This window comes from Odocoileus virginianus, chromosome 15, assembly GCF_023699985.2.
Source record: "Odocoileus virginianus isolate 20LAN1187 ecotype Illinois chromosome 15, Ovbor_1.2, whole genome shotgun sequence".
NCBI classification, from domain to species: Eukaryota; Metazoa; Chordata; class Mammalia; order Artiodactyla; family Cervidae; genus Odocoileus; species Odocoileus virginianus.
The window spans coordinates 58,726,824-58,748,124 of NC_069688.1; the positions used below are offsets into that span (position 1 = coordinate 58,726,824).

Sequence of the window (21,301 nt, forward strand, 5' to 3'; positions counted from 1 at the left end):
GGTTTTTCCAGTGGTCATGTATGGATGTGAGAGTTGGACCGTAAAGAAGGCTGAGCACTGAAGAATTGATGCTTTTGAACTGTGGTGTTGGAGAAGACTCTTGAGAGTCCCTTGGACATAAAGGAGATCAAACCAGTCAATCCTAAAGGAAATCAGAAAATTTCCTTTTCTTCTGGAATTCCATCGCCTCCACTAGCTTTGTTCATAGGAATGCTTCCTAAGGCCCACTTGACTTCACACTCCAGCATGTCTGGCTCTAGATGATCACACCATCGTGGTTATCTGGGTCATTAAGAGCTTTTTTGTACAGTTCTGTATATTCTTTCCACTTCTTAATTTCTTCTGCTTCTCTTAGATCCTTGCCATTTCTGTCCTTTATTGTGCCCATATTTGCATGAAATATTCCCTTGATATCTCCAATTTTCTTGACGAGATCACTGTTCTTCCTCATTCTATAGTTTTCCTCTATTTCTTTGGACTGTTCACTTACGAAGACTTTCTTATCTTTCCTGGTTACTCTCTGGAGCTCTGTATTCAGTTGATCATATGTTTCCCTTTGTCCCTTACCTTTTGCTTCTCTTCTTTTCTCCACTATTTGTAAGGCCTCCTTAGACAACTGCTTTGCCTTCTTGCGTGATGTGAGCCAGTCAGTTTTAGGTCTTGTTTTCACTGGCTGTATAGAGCTTCTCGGTCTTTCCAGTGGTCATGTATGGATGTGAGAGTTGGACTGTGAAGAAAGCTGAGCACCGAAGAATTGATGCTTTTGAACTGTGGTGTTGGAGAAGACTCTTGAGAGTCACTTGGACAGCAAGGAGATCCAGCCAGTCCATCCTAAAGGAGATCAGCCCTGGGTGTTCATTGGAAGGACTGATGCTGAAGCTGAAACTCCAATACTTTGGCCATCTCATGCGAAGAGTTGACTCATTGGAAAAGACCCTGATGCTGGGAGGGATTGGGGGCAGGAGGAGAAGGGGACAACAGAGGATGAGATGGCTGGATGGCATCACCGACTCGATGGACATGGGTTTGGGTAAACTCTGGGAGTTGGTGATGGACAGGGAGGCCTGGCGTGCTGCGGTTCATGGGGTCCCAAAGAGTCAGACATGACTGAGAGACTGAACTGGTTGACTGATAGAGCTTCTCCATCTTTGGCTACAAAGAACATAATCAGTCTGATTTCGGTATTGACCATCTGGTGACGTCCACTTGTACAGTTATCTCGTGTTGTTGGGAAAGGCTGTTTGCTATGACCAGCATATTCTCTCGACAAAACTCCATTAGCCTTTGCCCTGCTTCATTTTGTGCTCCAGGGCCAAACTCGCCTGTTATTCTGGGCATCTCTTGACTTCCTAACTTTGCATTTCAATCCCCTGTGAGGAAAGGCTTTATTTTTGACCCTGTGGAGACTGTATGAGCCCAGACTTTTGGTGCAAGCGCTGTTTTCAGTGTGGATGCTTGCCACATATTCCTCAGGGTGTGCTCCTTGGTCCCTTCCTTGGGGGTGTGGCCGGGGTCACGGTGACCAGGGCTTGCAATGCATGTAGGGCAGGAGCTCCTCTTTGGGGTTGTCACCACCCTGCTGGGGGCAGGATCTTTTGCCCAGTTGTTGAAATTTCAAGCAGTTTTAAGCTGAGCTGTGAGATGGACGGACGGGAGAGCTCCCTCTGGGAAAGAAGCGACTGCATTTTCTCCCCAAGAGCTGTTTTGCTAGCAAAGGCCACTCTGTGAGGCTGCCTGCCACCGGGTGTGCATGCCCACGAAGACCACCACTGCGGGCCTGTCCTCTGTGCCCACTTCCACTGGCAGGGGTGCCGTCATTGGCTTGGAGGTCCCTTAGGCCTGCGTGTGTCCTCACAAAGCCACTGGCAGGAAAACCTGCAGAGGCTGGTTCCTGTGCCCAGAGTGGGAATGCTAGTAATTTGGACCGGCCCCGCCTCCACGTGTTCACACCCATAAAGTCTGCCAAACTTGCTGCACCTGGCACCCTGCTCCACCGTGAGCAAGCTGATAATGGGGCTGCTTCGGTGGACCCACACCCCGTCCCTCCCTGCTGTTGACAGCGTGGCTGCTGTAGCAGACCCACACGGTCCCGTGCACACCCCAGGCCCTCAGGCTGGCCGTGCAGCCAGACCGAGTCCCCTCCCCTGGTCTGTCTGCCAAAGCCGAGGTCTCAGCGCCGAGTAGCTGGGCACGCCAACAGGGGAGTCTGGAGACGCATCAAAGACCGACAGTGCTGGGCTCTTTTTATCCTTCGGGGTAGAGGGCAGCTCCTGCACTTGCCTCTGCAGCTCCTCTGTCCTGGCAGACCTCCCGCCAGTGAAGGAGGATCCCAGGATGAGCATTTTCCCCAGTTCTCCCCCCAGGCAGTAGAACCTGTCCAGATTCCTCTCCTCTCTGCTTTATCTCACCTGGTTATCTGGGGATCTCATTTGTAGCCTAGGTTGTATGAGATTTCCTGCAGACTTTCAGTATGTCTTCTGCAAGAATCGCTCCACATGTAGGTGTATTTTTTATGTACTAATATTTGTGGAAGGAGTTCCATATCCCTCTACCCTGTCATCTTCATCCCCTTCTCTATGTGTTTCTTAAAACAAAAGGTCTCAAACATCAGAGATTGAGTCTGAGTGATCTGAAAGATCTGGGTGACTTAGGGACCGTGAGTCTGTACGCCTCCCAAGTTCTGGGTGATTTTCAGGCAGCTGCTCTGTGGACCAATCTTCTGGGTAGCACTGCCTCAACATATAATGCAAAGAACACATGAGTATTACCTATCACTACCTAGTTAAAATTATAAACTTTTAGATCCCTCCTAAGAGTGATTGAATCAATGTCATTTTATTCTATTGTTCACATTCACATATACTACCTACAATTTAGTAATTCAAACTGTTATTTGAATATTATAAAACACTTTATTATATACATTATAAATAGAAAAATGGTGACATATATGTAGGTCATCTTCAAATGAAATACAATTCAAAGTTACAAAATTCCTGCTAAACGTTGTTCCTGAAGTCATCTCTTTTTGTTAATAGAGGATGACAGAGGGGATAAAGGATAATAGCACAATTTTAACATTCATTCTCCTTTACTTAACTAGAAGACGTGATTAAAAAGAACTTCCTATGTGACTCAGATGCTAATTTAGTGCTGTTTGCCTGCTTATTGTTAAAACAGTCTCACCCAGTGCCAGCTGTATTCGCATGACATTGGGAAGTGTGACTTCAAGGAAGCATCTTCCTTCTCCCTTCTCCAGCTTTCATTCCAGCGACGCTCATTGAGACATGCAGACAGTCTCTGCCAGGCCCTCTGCTATGCTGACAGGTCAGGCTCGGAACGCCCTGTGACACCTTCCTCTAAACATCACTGCGTCATCAGGTGTTAGTACAATGCAAACTGCCTGCCGAGACTGCAACAATTCTCCTAGGGGCTGAGAGCTACCTTGTCATCATCATCTTCATCAATACAATGTTATTATTCATGCAGAAAAAGTCTGCAGAGCTGAAACGATGGACAACTGCATCTGTGCTTCCAGTATACTAAGTTAGGCGAGAAAGTGGCTGATATGCATGTAGTCATAAGCATACAGACTGGAAACCTTGAGTTTTTAGATCTAGGCAGAAAATGAAAACAGAACAAAACAAAACAAAAAAACCAGGGCAAAGTTCACTTTATCAATCCAGATACCACATCATTAAACTGATATACAAGTTAATTTGAAACCATCAAGATTCAAAATAATTAAAAAAAAACTGTATAAAGGGGAAAATCTCCAAATGAGTTTCTCCCTCATTTCCAAATTAAATCTTTATCCAAACACTTTAAAAATAAGATATAATAAAAGATAACTCATATACTTGGTTTCTACCTTTCCCTAGTAATTGCCATATTTCTCAGAGACACAGTAATGAGGCACCAGAGGTCCAGCTCCAAAATGGGAGACTAAAATATCTATTTTAATAAAACATTTAAATTGCCTCAGTGACATCTTTTGATTTTACTCATTTTTTCAAACTGTGGGTCATACTGTATAGCCCAACTTCAAAGTCTGTCCTTTCAAATTTATCTTACATCCCACTTTTTGCTGACATTGCTAATAAACATTTTCAGAAAAGGGCTATAATTCCTTATTAGTTTTCATCTTAGTGACATAACCCATTAACCAAAAAAAACCCCACACTCTCATTGGTTTGAACAAGTTAAGAAAATGAAAAAAAAAATAGCTCTAATAACATTATACAGCAATCAAAACTTATGAATTAATCTTGAATGTGATCTGGAAGGCTTCACATGATGTACTAAGTGCAAAAATCAGGTTGAAGTATGATGTGTTATAACAATGATAATATTAAGAAACAATCCTTCCCCAAATGAGCATATATTTTAAATATGAGCAGGAAGAGTGATAGAATGATACATATTGATCTGTTAATTTTGGCTGTTACCTTGGTTGTTAGTTCAGGCTAGAAACAGGAGTACAAACACATGTTGAAGGATTTTTTTTTCTTTATACGTTGTACTCCTTTATCTTTGAAACAATCTTTTAAAGAAGTCAATAAATAACATTTAAATGTGTAATGTAGATACCAGAGCTTAATGAACAACTCTTTGAAAAGGACTGGAACCCAGGACTGTAGGGCAGGAATGCTATACTATCTCTGATTTAAGTCTAAGGGGTACACTTCAAAGAGCCAAGCATCTCAAACAAGTAATAAATAACCCACAAAGAAAGCGTATGTGAAAATGGTTTCCATGAGAAACACATGGAACCTGAAAACATTGTTTTGTATAATAAACATATAATTATTGATTGAAAAGTTTTAATTAACCAAAGAAGACAAAAATTGAACTATGCAGCAAAACACAAACTTTCTACTGTATTAATTTAAAAAAATACTATATCATGGAAGGAGACTAATATTTATCTGAAGAAGAAACCGCATTAAAGTTTTAAATACTCATATGAATCTCATAAAAACAACATTATCAAGGCAAAAGAAATAGAAAATACTCTTTTATACATTGACTTCTTTTCTTGGAAAGTTACTTTTTATGGCTTTTATTGTGAAAGGCATTTAAAGATGGTGATTGAGAAAGCACAAGTATTTCTGGGTAAGGTTGAAGACCCATTTGCTTATTATCTTTCAACTTCTGTACTATAACTCTGGCAAATTCTTCTCCTTGAATGTCAGTGGTATCTAATAACTGTCTGACTTTTGAGGTCCTTGTCGGTTTGGTACTAATGAGTTCATAGTCCTCCTTCATTATCAAATCTCTGGACAGGAGGGCGTCTAGAGATTGGTTAAGGCAGGCTTCGGTCATCTGGCTCACAATGTCTTCCCTTTTACTCTGGATCCACTGTTGGGCTATACCAGGCTGAAATCGCCCTGTAGAAAAGCAATGACAGGTAAAAAGGTGGGGACAGATATACAGCTATGAGTAAAATCAGATGAAAAACAAAATAATAAGGTGTAAAAGCTAATTTTTCTGTAATTATGCTAATATGGAACAGCAGTATTTTGAAAGATGCTATTAATTTTCAGGAAACATTCAGATATTTCAGTTATCTCTTCCCTTCCCCTCCAAGAAAATGCACTGCGTTTTTACTCTCTGTAAATCATGGAAGCAAATGTCACTTTTTTTCAGATTTTTTTAAAAAACATAAAGGATATTTGATAAATAAAAATATATTTACTTTAGTGACATTTAAGTGACATTTAGTGACATTTAAGTCACACCTCCTCTGAGCACTCCCTCCCTAGACAGATGTTCATGGAATACCGTTTAGGCCTGTGTTCACATGTTAACACTCATGTCTTCAGGGATTGGAGTGCTTTCTTACTTATGGTACGTATATACCATACTGAAGAACACAAAACGTTAAATAGCAAATCTATTGAATATACAGTTGTGAAGTAAACGGCATCACTTACAAAGTGTTTCACAGCACATATTTACCTGAGTTTCCCTCAGCTGAGAGAGGATTCACTACTGCTAAAGAGCATGGGGCAGTCCTGTGATCACAGAATGCTACCCGATGATCCACACAAATGTTACTGTCCTGACTGTGATTCACTGAACACTGACGCAGCACAGAAAAATCTGGAGTTTTTCCTATAAAACACAACATCTCCATTAGGGGTAGAATATTCCTATTAGCTAAAATGTGAATGTCTGGATCACACAGAGGGTGGTATTTAATGTCTTTTAATTTTCATTGCATAAGCTTGTTCATAAATCTAACTCACAAGTAAATAGTTTTTAGATCAAAAAGGTTTATAATTTTTTTTAAAACCATATTTCTGTCTGTGCTTGTCTGTCCTATATAAACTATAAATTATAGAATTTTACTTCTTTATATCATATTTTTTCTTCTGTGTCATCTTCCCCCTTCTGCACTTCAAATGTGTCCTGTGAATTTATATACATGTCTTTCCACAGTTTCCTCTGGCGATCTTATTAAACATCAATGTCTCAATGGTCACCTCCCTTTCCAAATCCATGTAATTGAATTTTCTGTCTTCACTGAACCTTAAGTCTTTCATTTTCAACAGGATATAACCCTCATATACGCTAAGCACCTCAAATTGTAAAACGTTAAAAACAATTATTCATCTTAACTCTAAAACCCATTTCAACTCCTATTTCTGTTAATAGCACCAATGTTCTTCCAACTAAACTTGTTCAAAGCTTTATCTTTATGTTCACCTTTTTTCCCTCTATTCTCTCCTACAAATGAAAAGTTGTAAAGTCCTATCAGTGTGCCCTCTGTAACACTTCTCACACCATTCTCCTCTTCTTATACTCTGGAGCAGGTTTCATAATTTCTCATGGAGTACATTAATAGGAGACCAGACCAATAGACCAGCAGTCTCCTAACTCGGAGAAGGCACTGGCACCCCACTCCAGTGCTCTTGCCTGGAAAATCCCATGGATGGAGGAGCCTGGTAGGCTGCAGTCTGTGGGGTCGCTAACAGTTGGACACGACCGAGCGACTTCACTTTCACACATTAGAGAAGGAAATGGCAACCCACTCCAGTGTTCTTGCCTGGAGAATCCCAGGGACAGGGGAGCCTGGTGGGCTGCTGTCTATGGGGTCGCACAGAGCTGGACACGACTGACGCGACTTAGCAGCAGCAGCAGTAGTCTCCTAACTGGGCTCCCCACCTTGACTCTCCTTTCCCTTCCAAAATATCCTGCACATTCCAGCCAGGATGAATCTTTCTAAAGAAAAAAAGTTTATCATGTCACACATACCCTTGCTCAAAAATTTGCAATAGTTGCTTCCTACCCAAGCAAATGAGTCCAAATGGCTTAGCCTAGTATTAGAAATCGTCCTGATGAGTCCACCCTCCTCATCTTTGATTACCTTTCATTCACCATCTTCGCCAGCTAGACCCAACTACTCACTGTTCTCTGGGTTTTCTTGCTTCTTTGCCTCTATGTAGTTCCTTTTGCCTGGAATGCCCATCCTTTATAACTATAGGTCCAACTTTCAGCCAGAAATAATTTCTTCATGATGACAACATGGTGTAGTAGAGTGACATGAAAATGTTTATCAAAGAGACCTGGGTTCAAATCTTGGATTTGCCAGTTACTAACTATGTGATCCAGCAGTCTTGATCTTAAGAATCTGTAAAATGAGGAATATCTCCCTCACAAGGTTGTTGTGAAAGTACTTTATAAAAATGTTACTTTTTGCTATACTACCATAGCGCTACATCCCTGCATCTCACACAGTACACTGCTGTTTATCTACTGCTCTGGTGACTTAGAAATATTTTCCTTCTTTCTTATAAGATATTTTAATAAATATCTTTCTGCGGTGTCTAACAGAATGCCTTTATACGTAAATGCATCTTGTTTAACGTTCCACACTGTTTTCACATCTTCAGACTGTCACTTTAAAAAACAAGTTATGAATGCAAACCAAAGACGTGTTCCATACGAACCATGGCTACCTGCAAGAATAGGGTCTGGTAAGAAAATTGAAAACTTATAAGTAATAACTGACTGAAAAATATACACACCAGATGAAAAGTCATTGTCTTGAGGAGCTGACAGGGACCTTGAGGTCCCAGGAGAACCACTAGTTTTATGGAGCTGAGAGGATCCACACGATTCCTAAAATAAATAGAAGATAAATTATTTATGTTAATGCAAAATTATTTAAAAAGTTATACAGCTTTAATTTCTAAACAGGTCTTGCTTTTGGCTTGTTATAAACAAAGAATCAAGACTAACACAGATTATACTTTACAAAATTAAACACATGTATGAAATAACAAAAAGCAAAGTGAACTTGATTTATCAGGTTGATTGGGTGGGTGGGGCAATAGTTAAATATACTAGAAATCATTATTTTTTCAATATTTTGTATATAATCTCACAGACTGTCCAGCTGATGAAAAACTTGAGATCTGTTAACTCTGATTACCTAATACTGATTCAGATCAAATGCCTATTCTCAAGCCTCAGGTTGCTTCAACATGGAGGAGCCGAAACTCATGGAAGAAGTAATACTGAACTTGGATCCAATCCTAGCTGTGCCATGGAATCACTGCCTAACCTTTGACAAGGCATTTACATAATCTGGTTCTCAGGTTCTTCCTATATACCTATCTAAAAACGTGCATGTATGGGCTCAAAGATTCAAGAGATAGCGTATGTAAAGACTACATACTGTGTTTTATGGTTCATTTTGAAGGTATTATTACTCTTCTGAATCTGTAAAGAGAACAATCTTATATGTTCCTAAAAGAAATGATTAATGTGAAATAATCTGAATAAATGCTACTAAAGAAATCCTTCTATTTGAACAGCCACATAAATGGCATTTTCCCTTTATCCAGTCATTGTAAAAAGTTAAGAACAAGTCAGGTAGTACAGCTTATAGTGGCAGAAGTGTATCAATGATTTGCCTATGTACTACCCTGGGACACCAGTCTTCATATAAAACAATGACAGGGACAGAATTCAACGCCCAAGAAAGAAGCAAGCACTGTGATTTGATGAGATGAACCAAACTGGAGACTGCCATCTTAAAATCCTAAAACCTCCCTGGACTTGAGCTTCTCATCTATAAAAGAGCGAGATAGACTAAATGATTTTTCACGTTCTTGTCACATTTTGAGTTTCATTAGCATAGTTGTTTGTTTTTTTTTTACCTCCTGTGGACCAGAATTTTCAGGTATGTTTGGAGATAACTCCCTTTTCTTCTTGTCACTTAAGTGAACAGTTCTTGAAGCATTCTGTAACTGAAATACATACATACATACATGTGTTTGAATTAGAGGTGATTAGAAAGTTATATGAGTAAAATACAATCTACTTAACATATTTTAAATGTTTATGCAAAATCAATGGGAAGAAAAGCCCAATCAGTTGAGAATATACTCTCTAACTTAAAGGTGGAGATGGTGTAGACCGGGGGAAATACCTTGAGGGACACATGCTTTGAATCCTGTCTCATGTTAACCGGTTACCTCGGACAGACTCATCCTTTAAAATGGAACGATATTTACATGCAGGATCATTCCAGAGACTGAGATAATAAAGCACCTAGTTCAAACTAAGTTCTTTATATATTTCAATTTGTGTGTATATCTATCTATCCACAATTATTAAGCATTTACTATATTTTAGGCACCATGATTCTAAGTAATATTATTTCTATTTTAATGATAAGAAGTTGAGGGCTGGACTAAGTAAAGGAGGCAGAGTGACCTAACAGAATGATGGGAGCCAATCAGATCTGATTTACAATGCCAGGAATCCTGTCTGAGACAGGGCATAAGACTTAATCTTAGTTTACTTATCTGTAAACTGGAGATAAGAATATTATTTTTGTGGATTACTGCAAACGAGGATTAGAAGTAATATATGCAGAGGACTTAAGATTACTTTGTAAGCATTCGATAAATAATATCCATTAATAAGCAGATGATTTATTTAAATGCTATGCCATTGTACTAAAATCATCTCGTGATTCACGCCTGTCTCTTTAGGCCAGGTTTGGATTAGTCCCCATCACTATTGAGTGATTTAAAAACAAACCCATCAGTTTGTTTTTCTTCCCCAAACCAACACAATATCAACTGCTCTACAGAACTTTAGAAATTGGTGGGATCCATACCCAGCCCTTCATTATTCACACTTAACAACTGTCTGATCTGTAACATGTCTAAGAACTTTTAAGAGAAAAAAACTACTATCCATCTGTGTACATAATCTATCTGACAGTACTTTGGACACAGCAGTCCAATGAACATTTGTTAAACAGATTTTTATATGAACCTTTTAAATTCATCTTTAGATTCATTTCTGTTATATAAATCTTTTCTGTGCTTTTAAATTTATTAAAATATTTCTTTATGATAATCTTTATGACTATGCAATATCATTAACTACAAACATCATTTTTCATAACTGATCAGTTAATTCAAATTATTTATGAGTCAGACCCTAGAAAGAAATACAATGAAATATGAAGAAAAAACTTTGATTCAGTTTTTACTATTGAAGATATAAGAGATGCTATCCATGAAAACATGTATTATAGGAGCCAGTTCAAAGAAAAAAATGAAAGTTCAAACAAAACAACTCACCCCAAATGGTGATCTTTGTTTTCAGAAGTTTCTTTATGAAAAATCTTATTATCTTATTAAATTTGTATTCTATTCTTGGCCCTGCCATTAGCTAGCTGTGTAGACTGTCATATGACTTACTTCCCTATACCTTAGTTATTTCGTCTAAAACTGGAGATGATATTCTTTCCCTAAGAGTTTTAGAGAATTGATACCAAGATTCCAAAAAAAGAAAAATGTTAACTAAAACAGCTCTGAGTGAAAACAATACCTCAACTTAAAAACACTGACTAAAGACAGTAATGCTATTATTAAATGATAGTCAAGTATTTGAAAATACACACTTTATTTAAGAAGTAAAAATTTCTCCCCCAAATTAACAGTTTTAAATATAGATCCTAGTATTTAAGTTGGCTGGGGACAAAAAAGGAACTGAACTGCTTCTCTTCCAGTTCAGTTTTTTATAATCAAGGTGGAAAAGGTACAAGAAAAGAGATCCTTTTATCCACTTTTGCTTGGCAAAAGAGCAGCAAGTTGTAAGGAAAGGAAAGGGAACTGAAAAGACAAAGCAAAAAGAAATATTATCAGAAGTCTGTTTCTACTGTGAAGTGGAGAGACTAGAATGTTCTGGAAAAGACTACCTAGTCAGAAAGCAGGGAAGCCAACGAAAATTTATCAAAATATTAAAACACAGTTCCTCAAAACATTCAGGCACTAATACTGCCAACATCAATTTTAAGTTTGAGTGAGGGCAGTTGTTTCCTTTATGTACTTCCTTTTTAAACCAAAATTTTATGGTTATTGTTTATGCACTTCCCTTTTAAACAAAAATTATGTTAACAGATCCACAAACTGCAAGAGGCAAGCAATGTCATTTAGTGATAAATCAATGGTAGATTATGCCTGTCACAGCCTAACAATTCAGCTAATAAATGACAGTTATTATCATATCCCAAATGCTATTTTGTGAAATCCAGCAAGTGTTAAACTAAGCTGACTTTGTCCCTTAAGGATGTAGTTGCTCTTTAAACAATTTTTAATAACAGCAAGAAAACCCTGCAGTAATAGGTCCCTTCAGTTGTTCTTCTGATTTACAAGAGCCAGAATGAGTAAATGAGACAACCATTCTAGGTAATTCGTATCAACTGCTACTTCGGTCCATGCAACATGGAGTGTCTGAGTGGGAAAACACAAATAAGCAATAAAACATTCACATTTTGGTCTCAATTATTAATAAAAGTTCTATAGCTTAATTTGGCAATAAACCTCTGAAAAACCCAAGAAACCTGAATAAAGGTAAGTACAATAATCCAGGCATCTCTTACTCTGTATGTATCAAAACTTTTGGGAAATAAACATAGATTGATTAAACAACAGCAACAACTGTGGTAATTTAGGGTAATAATTATACACAACAGGCACTCATTGCACAATTCAAATTTACATTTGATATATGGGAGGTCTGAAAATATCTTGGAAATCTGGAGGTGGCTGTTTGAATGAAATGGAGAAGTTCTTTGGTGACAGATTTAAGACCGCATTCATACTCTCTAATAAATTCTACTGCCTCAGTACTGTAGCCTGTATCTGCGGAAGGTATAAAACTAAAGGAAAAAAGAAAAAAAATTAAAGTCTCCATGATTTAAAGTTTTAAATTTCTAACATTTCATATGACAATTTACCTTTGTTTTCTTTAGCTGAATAACAGCTTCAAGAAAAGTTATCTCTTCAAATGTTCTCAAAACTGGTTCAAGTTCTATTAAACATTCTAAATAAGAAAAAAAGAGCTCAGGTTGCTTATAACCATTAAAATGAAAAACATAAATGCTAATATTATGTGATAAGGCCTTTTTAAGTCAATTTTTCCCCAAATTGATGACATTCAAAATCATTAGAATGTTTACTGCCAAAATAAGAATGTTTATTATAGGTATAAAGATTATATATCTAAATAAAGACAGATCAATGGAATATAATTGAGAGTCTAAAAATAAGCCTTTGCAAGTATGGTCAATTATTCTTTGACAAAGTTGCTAAGATAATTCAACGAGGAAAGGACAGTCTTTTCAACAAATGTTGGATACCCACACGAAAACAAGATTTTAGACTCTTACCTCACAACATACAAAGAATTAACTTGAAATGGACCATGCACCATGGACAGAGGAGCCTGGAGGGCTACATCCCATGGGGTTGCAAAGAGTGGGACAGGACTGAAGTGACTTAGCATGCATAAAACTGACTATGCACCTAAATGTAAATATAGGTGGAAATTTTCATTGCCTTGAGTTAGGCAAATAATTCCTAGGATATGGTATCAGAAACAGGATCCATAAAATATCTTTGATAACTGGACTTCAAAAAAGTTGAAACACTTACATTAAGAAAAATGATGCATTGAGAAAAATAATGCTATTAAGAAAAATGAAAAGACAAGCCCCAGACTAGGAGAACACGTTTACTTATCATGGATCTGGTAAAGAACTTATATCTAGAATATAAAAAGAACTCTAACAACTTAAGACAAATAACCCAATTTAAAAATGAGAAAAGGATTGAATTTCAGCAAAGGAGACACACAGATAGCTAAAAAGCACATGAAAATATGCCTAAACACCATTAGTCATTAGGAAATGCAAATTAAAACTACAGTGAGGTATCACTCCATACTCACTAAAATAGCTGTAATTAAAAAGACAGACAATAACAAGTATTGACAATGATGCAGAGAAAAGGAAAACCTCACACATTGCTGGTAGGAACGTATCACGATGCAGCCGCTTTGGAAAACAGCTTGGTGATTTCTTTAAAATGAAGGATAAATTTACCACACAACCAAGCAATGCCACTCATAGGTCAGAGAAACAAAAACATATGTTCACACACACATGTGCGTGTGAACAGTCATAGCAGCATGATTAATAATAGCCAACAAGCAGAAACAGTTATAATTCTGCTATTACTACAATAATATACAGACATGCTGCTCAAGGGAGAGGTCAGGGCTCCAGAAATAAAACTGAGCATCAAGAAGGTAGAGATGGTATAAAAGCCATGGTTTGGGCTGGATCGTCTAGAGAGAAAGTGCAGATGGAAAACAGTAAAGGACCATATTAAGCTCTGAGCCATTCCAACAGTTAGACGCTGGGCAGAGGAAGAGAGAGAGAGAGGAAGAGACGATAACAGGGAGGGAGCGTGGTCTCTGGTGCCTTGGAAGCTATCAGAGGGAAAGTTTTGAGGAGGCGAAGAGTCAGCCAGGACTCTTCTGCTGAGAGGCTAAGTGAGATAATCAGTATTTCAACAGTGCTTTCCTTGGTAACTTGATCAAACACAGCTTTAGTGGCAATATGAAACAGAAGACTGCTGTAAGTCTGTTAATAAATAAATTAGAAGGGAAGAAGTAGAGACAACAAGTATGGACAATTCCTACCAAGTGTTTAGATCTAAATGCGAGTGGAAAAATTAGGTGGTAGCTGAAGGATGATGTGGGGTCAAGAGTTTTTGTCCTATATAAAGATAGGATCTAACAGTATAACAGATCTGTATGACATGAGAAATCCAGTACACAGGCAGAGACTGGCAATGCAAGAGCAGAAAGAATGTTAAGAAACAAATGGTGCAGAGAGGAAGAGAATGACATCCAGAGCAGAAGAAACACTGCTTAGAGTTGTATAAGAACACTCTTCTTTTCACTGTAAAAGAGACAGGCAGTAAGACAGGTCAAGTACAACTAAGTTGGTAGATCTGGTAGTGGAACTATGAGGGAATTCTCTCTCATGGTTTCTATTTTCTCAGTGCTCAAAAGAAACATGGAACATGGGGTGTAGGAAGCTTAAGAAGGGAAGATATGGTACAATATGGATTACCTGTGTCTTCACTTCCTGAGTTCAGAATCTATTAAGAAAAGCTACCCAATTATGACAGATGGTGATCAAAATATCACCTTTATTACAGATAAAGCTAAATGGAATTATGTCCCTTTTTAGATCTGTAGCATATGGGCTTACTAGCAATATTTTGCCCCTTCAACTGGGTTTTACTCACTTAGCTACAGGCCTCACCTGCTTCCATATGGGGAAGCAGAAAAATGTATGCATCTTTTAGACAAGCTTACTTCCAAAAGTAGGAGAAAACAGAATGGATTAGCTAAGTATGCTTAAGTTTTTCTCCAAAATTAACCAATGAGCAGGAGTTTTGAGGGGCAGACAGAAGCCGGAAATGTTCCTCCCATGCTTTTCTTCTTGGAGATTGAAAGAGGATTTCATCTCCACTTTGGGAACATAAAGTATGGGACTTATGCATCTCCTGCAGTAGTTCAAGATGATCATCTAGGACAGTAATTTTCAAACTTTTGGGTCTCAGAACTCTTCAAAATTATCCCAAAGAGCTTTTGTGTATATTTATCATATCTACTGAGATTTACTATATTAGAAATTAAAACTGAGACCATTTTAAAATGTCAGAGTATATGAAAATACATTACATTATCCCAATGATATCATTACACCTTCTTTAGTCTCTGGAAACTATCCCAGAGGATGAAAGTGAAAGGGGAAACAGCACCTTAGTGTTTATTATTTTGGAGAAGCTTTGATTTGTGAGTCCTCTGAGTCTCAGGGACCAATCCCACCTCCAGGGGTCCCTGTGCCACAGCTTAAGATAGGTGATCTGTGAGAATGTATTTGAAAACATAGCAGAATGCTAAGTAGTGTTCAGACTTCAGTTTTAGCTATTAAAGAGAAACAGCGAATTTCATTTATGGACAAGATGAAGCAACAAGGACCAATTCATCCTCCTGTCTTAAATACCCAACAGTCAGACAAAATGCATGAAACAGTGGGTATTAAGACACTAGCTATCAGGCAACAGAAAGGGACAGTGATCTCTGAGTGACAAGAAATAACTGAGGTGAGCCCCACCGCAGCCTGACTGCCCAAGCATCCTGCCCTGAGAGTTTCCAGCTGCACTACAGGGACAGGCAAAAAGGTGAGGCCTGGTGGAACCTCAAAGCTGAAGACACAGGGCTTAGACCTGATCTACCTTAGGGTAGACTAAGGCAGATAGAGTTTATGGGACAGTGTAGGAAAGAGGAGAAGTACGTGTGGAGAGAACTCCAGAGATCTGCAGAACACTCCTCTCAAATATTCAGCAGCACTGACCACTGCAGGATGTAGAAGTCACGAAGCCAGTGTTTTCAATGAACAATAGGGAAAAGCTAGGAAGTCTGCAGAGAGATTAAGTGAGTATTAGTCTTAGAGAAGAGAAGAAACTATTAGCTGCTCAATTGCGCCCAACTCTTTGAGACAATATGGACTGTAGCCCACCAGACTCCTGTGTCCATGGAATTCTCCAGCCCAGAAAACGGGAGTGGGTAGCCATTCCCTTCTCCAGGGCATCTTCCTGGCCCAAAGAATCTGCCTGCAATGCAGGAGATGAGGGTTTGATCCCTAGGTTGGGAAGATCCCCTGGAGAAGGGAATGGTTACCCACTCCAGTATTCTTGCTGGAGAGAAGTAAAGTAAGTTTTGACTAATGATATGATCTTCAGAAAAGCTAGAATCTTTAGGGAATGGAGAAGAAATTACAGTTTGAAAGTGGCACTGGGGACAAAGGAGATATATGTATCTGCTATCAAATGGTGCTTGGAAATAAGAGATAAAATGCTAATCCATTATTACAGCAAATTTTGATTTTTTTTAAGTACAATGCTGATGAGCACTAGACATAAGTTTTGAATGCAAAATATATTTCATTATTTTTCTAGTTGGAAAGAAGATTCCCAGTTTATAGCTTGTCTTTTCATTTTCTGTAGCATCTTTTGAAGTGTAAAAAGTTTCAATTTCTTTGAAATTAAATTATCAAAATTTTTTTTAATAGATCTTGTTTTTGATGTTATATATAAGAGCTCTTGGGTCAACCCAAGGTCATGAAGATTTTCTTCTATGTTTATATTCAGGTGATGATCCATTGTACCTCTGAAATATATCTTAATTCTATCTGATTTTTTGATTTCCAGGATTGGTCTAGAGATTCTACTCTTGTCCTGCTCCAGTCAATTTTTTACACAACAGCAAATAGCTCCTAAACTGTAAATTTATCATGTTCTTTCTCTGAAAACTTGTATTTGGAATAAACTTCTAATCTTTTTATGATAGCCAACAGTCTCTCCTTACCACTTCAATCTCATCTAATAAAAACGACTGAATTTAAAAAAAAAAAAACCAAACTTTTGACTTTGTCATATAACTTGTGTGACTGTTCAAGGAATACTTTATTTACAGCATATTCGTTATTTTTGTAATTCACAAGGTCCAGATTAAAAATGTACACTTACTTAAGAAAGACGGTCTTTCATCTGGATTCTGCGCCCACCCACTTTCCATTAGAGAGACCATAAGCGTTCGATGAGGTATATCAGATGGCAAGCTTTCTTCATTAATGTCAGGTCGATGTCCTTGTGACACACCATACATAATCTGCAAAGGGTTAGTGACGTCTGCCAAAGCAAACGGAAACACATTTCATTCATCAGAAGCATATTATGGTCTCATGCATTCATTACATTCTAACCTCACCCAATGAAAATCAGAGCAATCTTAAAAACCTTAGGAAGAATTCACTACCTCCCTTTCTGTCAAAGGAATATCTACATCCCAGCTATGCCCAGACTTACAGGAGGAGTTTATAGCTTCACCTCTTTAATTCTGGGCTTGGCCGCGTGATCTGACTGGGCCAATGGAATGTGAAGACAGCAGAGCAAAGCAGAGCTGAGCGGAGCTGAGCGGAGCTAGCGGAGCGGGGAAGAGTCACGGCAACTAGTCGTCCAGTGTGGACAAGACATTATCGCGTTCAGTCTGTCAGCTGCTGAGACTCTGAGGCGGTCACACAGCAAACTGACCTGAACGGACCTCAAAGAAACAGACGGCATTGTCAGAAAATGTGCAAGTTATTCTTCAATGTCTGCTGGTCTTCAGAAGGAGCACTAATTAAATTTTCACATAAAGATTTTGTAGTTGGAATGAACCTTAGAAATAAGAATTCAAAATTCTTATTTTGCAGATGAAAAAAATGAGGACTTAAGAGATTCAGCGGCTTAATAATGGAGTTAATTACTAACAGAACAAAATGAATCTATATTTCTCCAATCTTAAATTCAATATTTTCCAATATACATGGGATTCACATTGATAAACTGTTATGCTTTCCTAGTGTGTTTTCCACAAAATGAATGGTAGACAGATTTAAAATAGGTGATCTTTATTTAGACAGTTCTGAGTATGATTTACCAGCATGATATCATAATAAGAAAGTCAAAGTATACTTACCTTCAAAAGGCTGCTTTCTGGATAAGACTTCCCAGGTAATAATTGCATAGCTGTTTAAGATAAAACATACATACAGTAACTATGCATAATAAGCTAAATAGTACCGATTTTAAAAGCTGACAGTGGAGATACCAGTTTTGAAAATAATAATGTAGTGAAATGCTGCTTAAAGAATCACTATATAGAACCAAAATGCTAAATATTTGTATACAGTTTTACTTTGAAAGGAAAATAATTCAATTTGAAAAATTAGGAAATTAGTACAATAAAAACAAAGTAATAGGCAAGGATAACTTGTGGATGATTCATTAATACTATGTCCTTTAATTACATGATTCTATTATTCACACAAAATAATGAGTAACACAAAAGAATGTCTCAGGTAGCCCTATTCTACTGACTTTTTTCTGGTGTGAGTACGGTCTCCTTTGGTAAAGTTAAATGTTATTCACAATGTTTCCCTCCCTCTCTCAAGGTCACATATGATAAAAACCCTTGAATATTACAAATTAATAGAATAATAGACATGTTTTAATATTTTTTAAGGATGTAAAAATAGCTTAAAGCGAGGCACCTTTATTTTTATATTTTTTTATTTTTACTTTTTGGCTGCTCTGCACAACTTGTGAGATCCGTTTCCTGAGCAGGGATTAAACCTGGCTCATGGCAGCAAAAGCATGGAATCTTAAATCACTAAGATGCCAGGGAATTCCTTAAAGCAAGGCATTTTTAATTTGAAAAATATTAACCACTGTCTCTAATCTATTTTCACCACACCTATGAGAGAAGCATAAAAATCATCCTTTTAAACTGTAGCTTCAAAAACAACAACAACAACAACAATTGTAGCTTCAAAACTCTGACTGATTAATCTTATGGAGAAGGAAATGGCAACCCACTCCAGTACTCTTGCCTGGAGAATTCCACGTACGGAGGAGCCTGGTGGGCTACAGTCCATGGGGTCGCAAAGAGTCAGACACAATTGAGTGACTTCACTTCACTTTAGGCAAAGTTAACTCTGAGCAAAAGTAACATACTGTACCTATATATATCATGCTTGACAGAAGCCCTTGCTTTCTGTCCGGGTTCATAGTTTTCAGGTGGCATATAGACAATTGTCCCTCCTTCTGGTGCAGACTTACTACTTCGTGATTGTGAGAGGGACAATTTACGCCATTTTGATAAACCAAAATCTGCAATCTGGAAGGGAAAAGAGTAATTTAAAAATTTTCTTTTTTAAAAATCCAGGAATAGAATGAGTATATCCATTTTACTTTTTGTGACAAGTAACTTTATATCATGTGCTTTCAAAATTTACCCATACCTCACAAAACTGCTAAACTACTCATATCTAATATGACTGTCACTGTGTATATGTTCTTCTTTATATGTGCTTAAAATAGTACTTTTATATTTTGAAATAAGTAAAATTCCATTAAAGTATAACTCATTATTATATGACTTTTGCTTACCACTAAAAGAATATCTGTTGACAATAGTGTAGTTAGCAATATAACATATTTATGCCCATGCTGAGTGGTACCTAAAGAACTGTCAGTGACTGACACTCTGTACTTCTGACATGTCCTTCATAGTTATACTTCAGTTGAGAATTTTGTGCAGATACTACACAATATTTTGTAACTATCTATAATGTTCTAATATTTTTAAAAAGGGAGACAAAAATGTAAGAACAGAAACAATATTTAATGAACAAAATAGTATAAGGAAAGCTTTGAAGACATTTAATTTAAATTACTTAGACCTTAAACTGTGTCATTTAGGAGTTGACAGAGTGGAATGAGTTCCATCCGCCGTCCACCACACCATTTGTGTTTCAATCATTTAACTCTTAAAATACTTACAAGCTTTAACAGAAGAAATAATTTGTTTAGTGTTTAGATGAATCTGAGATTAAAAAATTATAGCCCTACTCCAAAAAGGGATGGAGGACTACACAAATCTTTCATATATTACCATAATGAAAGGGTAAACTTAAGAAAAAAAATTAGAAAAGACCAAGAGAAAAAATGGTACCACGACATGAAAAGCTAAACTGGACTGATTTCTAAAGGCAGAATAAGATGTTCTTTAGTCACTAAGTCGTCCAGCTCTTTTACAACCCCATGGACCTCAGCCTGCCAGGCTCCTCTGTTCAGGGGACTTCCCAGCAAGAATACTGGAGTGGGTTACCATTTCCTTCTCCAGGGGATCTTCCCAACTCAGGGACTGAACCCAAGTCTTCTGCATTAGAGGCAGATTCTTAACCACATGAGCCACCAGGGAAGCCGCACTCAGAAGAGTATTTGACACATAACGGGTGAACCATGTATGTTAGTATTATTAATGTTTTATATACAGGAACAAACCTCTAAAGCTTGCTCTTATTCATACAATACCAACAACAGAGAATGCAGTTTGAGGGTCTTTAATCTAAACTTTTAGGTGTAATTAAGACTCTGGGCCTCTCGAGAAACCTATATGCAGGTCAGGAAGCAACAGTTAAAACTGGACATGGAACAACAGACTGGTTCCAAATAGGAAAAGGAGTACGTCAAAGCTGTATATTGTTACCCTGCTTATTTAACTTATATGCAGAGTACATCATGAGAAATGCTGGGCTGGAAGAAGCACAAGCTGGAATCAAGACTGCCAGGAGAAGTATCAATAACCTCAGATTTGCAGATGACACCATGCTTATGGCAGAAAGTGAAGAGGAACTAAAAAGCCTCTTGATGAAAGTGAAAGAGGAGAGTGAAAAAGTTGGCTTAAAGCTCAACATTCAGGAAACTAAGATCATGGCATCTGGTCCCATCACTTCATGGGAAATAGATGGGGAAACAGTGGAAAAAACGTCAGACTTTATTTCTTTGAGCTCCAAAATCACTGCAGATGGTGACTGCAGCCATGAAATTAAAAGATGCTGAGTGGCTCAGAGGGTAAAGTGTCTGTCTGCAATGCGGGAGACCTGGGTTCGATCCCTGGGTTGGGAAGATCCCCTGGAGAAGGAAGTGGCAACCCACTCCAGTATTCTTGCCTGGAAAATCCCATGGACGGAGGAGCCTGGTAGGCCATAGCCCATGGGGTTGTAACGAGTTGGACACGACTGAGCAACTTTGCTTGCTTGCTACTCCTTGAAAGGAAGGTTATGACCAACCTAGACAGCATATTAAAAAGCAGAGACATTACTTTGCCAACAAAGGTCTGTCTAGTCAAGGCTATGGTTTTTCCAGTGGTCATGTATGGATGTGAGAGTTGGACTGTGAAGAAAGCTAAGTGCCGAAGAACTGATGCTTTTGAACTGTGGTGTCAGAGAAGACTCCTGAGAGTCCCTTGGACTGCAGGAGATCCAAGCAGTCCATCCTAGAGGAGATCAGCCCTGGGTGTT

General features: G+C 38.0%; 1 protein-coding gene across 1 annotated transcript in view; it reads right to left on the reverse strand.

The window, feature by feature from the left end:
- Positions 1-3,656: 3,656 nt before the first annotated feature.
- RIPK2 (receptor interacting serine/threonine kinase 2) overlaps positions 3,657-21,301 on the reverse strand; it is a 39,113-nt gene continuing 21,468 nt past the window's right edge. The window contains exons 4-11 of the mRNA XM_020870023.2: positions 18,956-19,113; positions 17,914-17,963; positions 16,923-17,084; positions 12,272-12,357; positions 9,171-9,260; positions 8,034-8,127; positions 5,962-6,117; positions 3,657-5,390 (exon numbers count right to left, since the gene is read on the reverse strand). Of these exons, the coding sequence (XP_020725682.2) occupies positions 5,047-5,390; positions 5,962-6,117; positions 8,034-8,127; positions 9,171-9,260; positions 12,272-12,357; positions 16,923-17,084; positions 17,914-17,963; positions 18,956-19,113 (1,140 nt within the window). The 3' untranslated portion in view covers positions 3,657-5,046. The remainder of the gene's footprint in view (positions 5,391-5,961; positions 6,118-8,033; positions 8,128-9,170; positions 9,261-12,271; positions 12,358-16,922; positions 17,085-17,913; positions 17,964-18,955; positions 19,114-21,301) is intronic.